The sequence below is a fragment of the Mus caroli genome, unplaced genomic scaffold (genome assembly GCF_978045245.1).
Source record: "Mus caroli unplaced genomic scaffold, Mus_caroli_1 scaffold_3, whole genome shotgun sequence".
Classification (NCBI taxonomy): domain Eukaryota; kingdom Metazoa; phylum Chordata; class Mammalia; order Rodentia; family Muridae; genus Mus; species Mus caroli.
Window position 1 is genome coordinate 45463116 of NW_028227258.1, and position 8070 is coordinate 45471185.

At 43.8% G+C, this 8070-nt stretch overlaps 1 protein-coding gene across 1 annotated transcript; it reads right to left on the reverse strand.

Annotated features, from left to right (window-relative positions):
- Positions 1-220: 220 nt before the first annotated feature.
- On the reverse strand, positions 221-5599 carry LOC147005465 (E3 ubiquitin-protein ligase NEDD4). The gene has a single exon (XM_085835566.1). The coding sequence runs from the start codon at positions 5522-5524 to the stop codon at positions 2861-2863; it is 2664 nt and encodes an 887-aa protein (XP_085691692.1). The 5' UTR covers positions 5525-5599; the 3' UTR covers positions 221-2860.
- Positions 5600-8070: the final 2471 nt, after the last annotated feature.

Below are 8070 nucleotides of genomic sequence, written 5' to 3' on the forward strand. Positions count from 1 at the left end.
ATCAGATTTTCTCTTTTATAGAGGTAAAAACCCAAAGGTTTCAACTTTGTTTAAAGGAATCACTCTTTTCATCTTCCAGCCTGATTTGTCCACATTTTTATACATACAAACCTGCATCACTATTTTTCCTATTAGAACAAGTAATGCCTATGCCTGGAACACTCTGTTTCCTTCTTGCTATTTCTTTTTTTTTTTTTTTTTTGTTTTTTTTTTGTTTTTTTTTGTTTTTAAAATCAGAATAGAACTTTATTTGTGGAATTGAGATTTTGAAAATGATTTTATAGTTTATGCAATAAATTTCGATACCTTAATCTGGATATACATTTACCATATAAGAAAAAATTTAAAAACAATGTCAAATAGCTTATCATTAAAACCAATTGAGTTTAACTTGATACGTATAAGGAATAACTTGAGCGGTATAAATAAAATCGAAAACAAATACCATTTGGGTTTGCTTTTGTAATGCAATTTTGTGTTTCATTTGTTGGGGTGGGGACTAGAGAAAAAGAAGGCTAAAACACTTTTCTAGAGAAGTACAAGGTCTTCGTGTTTCGTGAATGTGACTCCACAATGCCCCAGTGGTAGAATATCAATGAGATGTTTTCATGCACTAGCATGAGGTGCTGTGGTGTTCCAGCCAGGGTCCCTGCGGACCGTTACTACACGCCTGGGGTAGGGATGGGGACATGCCTGGTTCTGTGATGTCACTGAATCATCCAAAGGGAAATGGGTGTGAAGGAGGAAGGAAGCTCGTGTTTCCTAAGCCCTGCTGGGGATGAGTTCTGGGGGCGACACTGAACAACCATGTACAGTTCTGTTTTCACCCTTATAGTTCCACACAATGGGGGCACTCCAGATAACACACCGGCCCATATTAGTGTTATGTTGCCACTATGGAGGAAGTGAACTTTTGACGCTGAGATTCTTACATGAACACACACACATAATCCAGCACATAGTAGGGATCCTCCTCGCCTACTCTAAATCACTTTACTTTAGGTGAACATGCTGACTGGGAGGGGACGGCTGAGGCAGACTCTGGTGGCTTGCAGGAAAAGTACCCCTTTAAGAACTTACCATAGCCTCGAGAGGCAGAATGAGTGGACCCAGCTATCCACATCTGCCAGATGGGGAAATGAGCCCCGTGCTGCAGGCTCAGCTGGCTAATGATAAAAATCAACATTGGACCGTGGCCATGCCTGGCTGACTGATCAGGACACTCTGGAATCATGCACTGGCCTGGGGGTGTCTTTCCCCGATCAACATAGTGGTGTGGTCTATGGAAAGCGTTTCTGCTACTGTCACTGAAATCCCTACCATGGGCTGACAGGTATTAGTCATGTTAGAGCCAACAAGCTTAAATCAATGGCCCCAAGTATTTCTTACAGCTCCCACAGGCTACTTATAAGCATTTGGAAAGTTTATAACACAAGCTTACACTAACTCATTGCATGTCACATTGCTTTTCTCATATCTAAGAGCGTTTTCCGTATAATCACCAGTGCAAGCTGACTAGAAAGAAGGAGCCTTGGCAGATATGACCTCGCAGTCGGACTCGGACCTCGCTTTCCTGTCCTTCTGCCTTTGTTATTCTGCGGACTCCTGCTTCCCACTGACTGTAAAGTCACCGTCCCACACGTTTCTAAGCCTGAGGATGAAGAAGGAGCTGGATGTCATTACTGATGGTTTCATCCCAAGGGCCTGGTGCACAGCAGCCAGCACTGCTTAAGTGTGCAGATTCATGCATGGAACCTCTTCCTGTGCCTCAAGGTGACTATGGTGGGACTCCACCTGTAGCATTTTTGCCCCAAGGGTTCTTGACTTTTGATAAAACATAATTTTCATAGGAAACAGTATTTTTTAGAAAGCATAAGAAACTTGGTAACAAATTCATACAAATTATGCATTGAACTACTCTTTGGTTATTTTAAACAAATTTTTATACTAATGTGATACTAAAAATATAAAAATGCAACTACAGAAATTTGCTTAATCTGTAAACATAATGAACTCCGTAAACACGTATGTACTACGTGACTGCAAGCGTGAAGAGTGGCTGGTAAGGGCAAGTCATACATGGAACTCGGTTCTTCACGGCATGCTTAGAAACACTGCGTTGTGGAGCTTGTTTCGTGTTTGAAGGAATTCTAACGCACTAACACATAATGACTCTAGCCTTAGGATGCACAGGCAAAAAGGAGGCCTAAGACTCACTACACACTGCAATAAAAGCTTGCTCCACTTGTCTCCAGAATCGCCTGTAAGGCTCAAGCTGCATGCTAACAAACGTGAAATACTTCCAAGTGAAGAGTACATTTTTTTTTTTTTAAAACACAAGTGACTTAAGTGACTAAAAACACATGTGATACATCTTCCAAAGCGGCTTCAAGGTTCTAGGCGATAAAGGTACACTAGGCAGGTCTACAGAGTAAGTAGCGACATGTGGTACTAAGTATGTCGCAGTATACTAATCATTAAAGACTTTCTTTGTCCAAATTTCATCTTTAAAAAGCATCAAATTTTTCCCACCAGCTACTCATTACAGATATTTCACAGTTGGAATCTCAGTAGTTTCAGAAGGATGTGCCTAGCAAGATGAGATACGGTCAGAACTCAGGCATACAGGACTCACATCCTGTCTTACACATGAACCCCAACAACTGGACAAAGTAACTGGACAAGTGAACAGGTCAGCATGGTGGTGGCTAAAATCATGGATAAACTGTCCTCTGGTCTCGGTGGGAAGAGCCAGTGACCATCTTTTAGAAATCATCTGGAAAATGTTAAAATGTGATTTTGTTTTTGCTTTTGCTTAGAAACTATGATGTACAAGACACCACAGCTTGTTCCTTGTAATCTAATCAACACCATCAAAGCCCTGCGTGTTCTCAATTGCCATCTGAAGTTTATCCCAGAGTTCGTCAAAGGATTCATAGGGTGGCAGGTCCAGGCGATTGAAGCAGGTGTGTGCTCTCGGCAGCTTATCAGAGGTGCCCCACTGTTCCACTGTGAAGGACTGTGGTCCATTCGAGCCGAAGAGTTCAGCAAACCCATTCATCGGCACACGGGATGTGCCAGTGACAAACTGAAGTAAGCGTATTCTTTTTTCCGAATCCATCATCCAAACAGCCTTCCAGAACCAGTGGATGACCTGGTGGTTCATGCTGTAGCCATTTTTGTATTTTGTATGTTCCCGCCAGTCGTTCACGTCCACATCTCCCAGACCACACATGAGAAGCTCTAGCTCATTTTCATCAAATATCTTGATGAGATCCTGTGGTATCAGCTCAAAAAATCCCTCTTTAAAAGCTGCCATTTGCTTCTGGATACGGTTCACAAATCGCCATTGTATTACAAGGTAGATATACTCCTTTTTGTTCTTATTGGTGACAACGATCTCTGAGCCACCGGTTTTCAGTTCGTGCTGATGTGTCTGGCCAAAAAGTTCTTCATCTATGATAAATCTCAGGTCCAGCTCCGTTGGGTCATTTTCAAGAATCCATCGCAGAGAACTATAATATTCACTATCCACGGACTCCATGTCGTGCAGTGTTATCAATTTCTGAAGCATCATCTTGTAAAATGGGCGGATGAAAAACCCATCCAACAGCTTGCCATGATAAACTGCCATCCCAGCCACACGGCCAATGAACTTGAAGTATGAGAGGTGATCTTCATTACACAAGCCCGAGTTAGGATTTATCTGTAGGGTGTAATTATCCGTAGCAGAATATTCAAACAGGCCGTAGTAAGGGTTGAACATTTCCTTGGAGATGAGGAAGAACCACTCTCTGGCAACCCCTCCATAGTCAAGGCCCTTTTCACCATCAAACTCAATCCAGAGTCGGGCCTTGAGCAAGTCAGCTCTCTTCACACCCATAATCCTCCGGTAAGAATCCTCCAGAATGTTTGCACGGCGAAGCTTCATTTCAAATTTGTTTGGAATGTCAGTCTGCTTCTTGAGCTTCCTTCTGAAGAATTCATACTTTCTCTTGTAATCTCTGGAGTAGGGCACTGCTGGTCCAGTGATTCCCACGCTCTGCAGGCGAGGATCTTCCCACTGGGTCTTCTTTATATTGTGGTTAATGAAGAAGACTCGCCCATCTGTGTGGGTTCTTTCTTCCCAGCCTGGAGGTAACGGTCCCAGGTCATTGGAGTCAGTCTTTCCTCTCAGATGAGCAGGAATTTTCGATCTTGGATCATCCTGCATGGTGGGCTTGGACCATGTGGTGGTTTTAGAGTTGTGGTCTACGTAGTATGATCTTCCTCTGTCATCTTGTTTTTCTTCCCAACCTGGTGGCAATCCAGATGAAGTAGGCAAAAGCACAGGAAGTGTAGGCTGTTCCTCAAAGATACAGGTTTGCAAGCTGCCTCCTCCCCTGGAATGATTTGAGCTGGTAACTGGCTGGCTGGTGGCTGGATTTCCACACACAGCAAGTCTGGTATTAAACTCCTCTGCAAGGTGAGACTGCACATCAATGTGACCCGATGGAGGCGACTGGACAGCCTGACCACTATACTCGGTGTTTTCATCTTCTCGTACGATTTCCCAATTCTCAGGGGACTCCCTGTTGTCAGGGCCATCCACATCCTCCGATATCTGCCGCCTGGTGGTAAATGCTCGCTGTGCTTGCAGCTGCATATCATCATTCTCTTCATCTGTGAGGTCATCCTCAGGGCTTGGCCTTTTCCACTGTGTTCTTCTAGATTCATGGTTTACGTAGTAGGTCCTTCCAAGGACATCCTGCCTCTCTTCCCATCCTGGAGGTAGGGGAGAGGGTTCTGGTGGATGCTGCAAATGAGTGGCAGCATCTGGTTGGTCCAAAACAACCCAGCCAGGCTCTAACTCCTCAGCCTGGTCTGCGTTTTCATCTTCTGAGCCATTTTTAGGTAAATAAGTCATTTTTAATCTCAGATAACCTTTAACTCTTGATTTGTGACTTCTTGGATGAAGAACAAAATCTTTAAATGTATATGGTCTCTCCATTCTTGGGTTTTCAGTCGGTAAAGGATAGAGAGGGACATCCACTTGACCTAGGAAATCATCTCTTGTCAAGCGATTTTCATCAAACACTTCAAAAAGAATGCGGTGCCGTTGTGGAAGGACTCTGAACAGTATTTCTTCGTTCCATTTTGGATTCAAAGACTTTTTGATAGTTTTTGTCTGCACGCTGGTAAGGATTCCACTCATTGGGTCATACAATGTCACTCTTACGTAAGGATCACTGGCTCCCAAGATGTCTTTCTTGGCCAGGCCTATGCCAGCTATAACCTTCACTCTCACAACTCGTGTGTCATCGTTGTGGAGCTCCAGATACGGATCAGCAGTGAAGAGCACGTGCTCCTCTTCCAGGGAATTCGGATTCAACTCCCAGCAGCCACATGGCGGCTCACAAGTGTCTGTAACATCACTTCCGGGGGATCCGCCACCATCTTCTGTCTTATCCAGGCAAAACTCCCATACCTCGTCCTCCGAGAGCACTGGGGCCTCCGACTCGTCGGCTGCCATGTCCGAGCTCATGCTGGACGAAGCGCCCCTACTAGGCTGCAGCGGCAAGAGAGAGCGAGAGACAGAGAGAGAGAGAGGGAGAGAGGAAGAGGAGGAGGAGGCGTCGCTGCGGCGGAGGAGGCCCACTCCGGGAGCGCCTTCTTGCTATTTCTTAATGGAACATTTTGATGAGTCAAAATCATTTTAGTGAAGTGTTCATTATAGCTAAAAGAAAGAAAATGGGGTTTCTTGTTCCATTCAAGGACCTGCTGTACCTTTTATTGTGCTGAACTAAAATATGCTGACTTTTCAGCTGAATATATGTCTTTATAATTGTATTCTCCACCAGCCACAGCTGCAAATTATATCCCAAGGACAGGTCAAATTCAATAAAAAACACAATAATACCCTGCCCATTCAGAATTTTCAACTGGGCATGATGCTACATGCAGGCCTATAATTCCAATATTAAGGATACCAGGGCAGGATGAGTAACAGGTTGAAGCTCTCCTAGTCACAGAAAAGAAATTAAAAAGGGTACACTCTGCATTTAGTTAATATTAGTGCAATGTCAGGTGTCAAAATTTGTAGCTGAATAAACTGAAAAGAAACAAAAGGAAAGCAGCATAGTTTTACTATAGCTTTGAATTATTTTTAATCTTTTTTTTATACAGCCCAGTCATTATTCCCCTCCAAGTCTGCCCTTTGACAGTTCCTTTCTTTAAATTTTTATTAGATATGTTCTTCATTTACATTTCAAATGCTATCCCCAAAGCCCCTTATACCCTCCCCCTGCCCTGCTCCCCAGCCCACCCAATCCTGCTTCCTGGCCCTGGCATTTCCCTGTACTGGGGCATATGATCTTCGCAAGACCAAGGGCCTCTCCTCCCATTGATGGCCAACTAGGCTATCCTCTGCGATATATGCAACTAGAGCCACAGCTCTGGGGTGGGGGTGGAGGTTGGGGTACTGGTTAGTTCACATTGTTGTTCCTCCTATAGGGTTGCAGACCTCTTTAGCTCCTTGCGTACTTTCTCTAGCTCCTTCATTAGGGGCCCTGTGTTCCATCTAATAGATGACTGTGAGCATCAACTTCTGTATTTGCCAGGCACTGGCATAGCCTCATAAGGGAGAGGTATATTAGGGTCCTGTCAGCAAAATCTTTCTGGCATATGCAATAATATTTGCAAAACACATGAAACTCAAGAAGTAGGAAGACGAAAGTGGATACTTCGCTCCTCTTAGAATAGGGAGCAAAATACCCATGGAAGGAGTTACAGAGACAAAGTTTGGAGCTGAGACGGAAGGAAGGGCCATCCAGAGACTGTCCCACCTGGGGATCCATCCTCTGACAGTTCCTTATCCTATTCTTCCTCCTTACCCCAACCCATCCACCCAGCCTCTCCACTACCTGGGGCCTCAAGTCTCTCCAGGGTTAGGTGTGTCTTCTTTTACTGAGACTCGATGAGACATTCCTGTTGTATATGTGTTGGGGGCCTTATATCAGCTGATGTATGCTGCCTTGTTGGTGGCTTCATGTCTGAGAGATCTCAGTGGTTCAGGTTAGTTGAGACTGCTGGTCTTCCTATGGGATCGCCCTCCTGCTCAGCTTCTTCCAGTCTTTCTCTAATACAACTACAGGATTCCCCCTAACTTTAGTCCATTGGTTGTTTTTATCTAGAGAAAATAAAGCAATATGATGGTTAAAAAAGAAGCCGTGGGTGAGTTTTGTATATAACACGAACAATTAAGCCAATGGATGAACAGTGAATAAATATAGAGACTGTGTGGGAGAAAGGGTGTGACACAAGGCACAGTCTGACAGACTGGACAAAGGAGAAAGTGCAATAAGCTAAAGTTCATCCCCTTCATTTAACTACAACCTCTGAAGAGTTAGCAGCCCAAGTTAAAAGTTGACAGAAGCAAAGTAGCCAATAGCAATGTATTGATTAGATAGCACTAATATTTACAAAAGACTAACTAGGTCTAACTTCCTAAATTGGCATTTCCATGGAGGAGTTATCCTGAAATGAAACTGTGGCAGACCCTTTTTGAGTCTCCTATCTGCCTGGGACAGGTCTCTAGTTGAAGGTGGACAAGGAGTCGGTGAATGACATTCGAGATTCTACACAATCTAGTGTGTCGCTTCTGTATGTCATTCGCCGACTCCTTGTCCACCTGCAACTACCAGAGACCCGTTCAAAGCAGATAGGAGACCGAAAAGGGAGATAGTCTGCGGCATGAAACCAATCAGAAGAGGAGACTAGGTAAGAGATCACACACATACCAAGAGAGAGAGGGGGGGGGGGAGGGAGAGAGGAGGAAAGCATGGGAAGGGAAGAGAGGGTAAGAGAGAAAATCAACTATGTGTATTGATTATATAGTCACCCAATACAGATATACAACAAATACAAAAATACATGATACTTATGGAAGAGGTCAGAGGTAAAAAATTTTTTCAGAGGGATCTAAGGTAAGAATTACTTTTAACTTCTCAGACACCATCCATTGAAGAGAAGAGTAAAGTAATACTGAAACTTTTAATAAGGAAAACCAAGCATAAAATGACAAAATCTAGA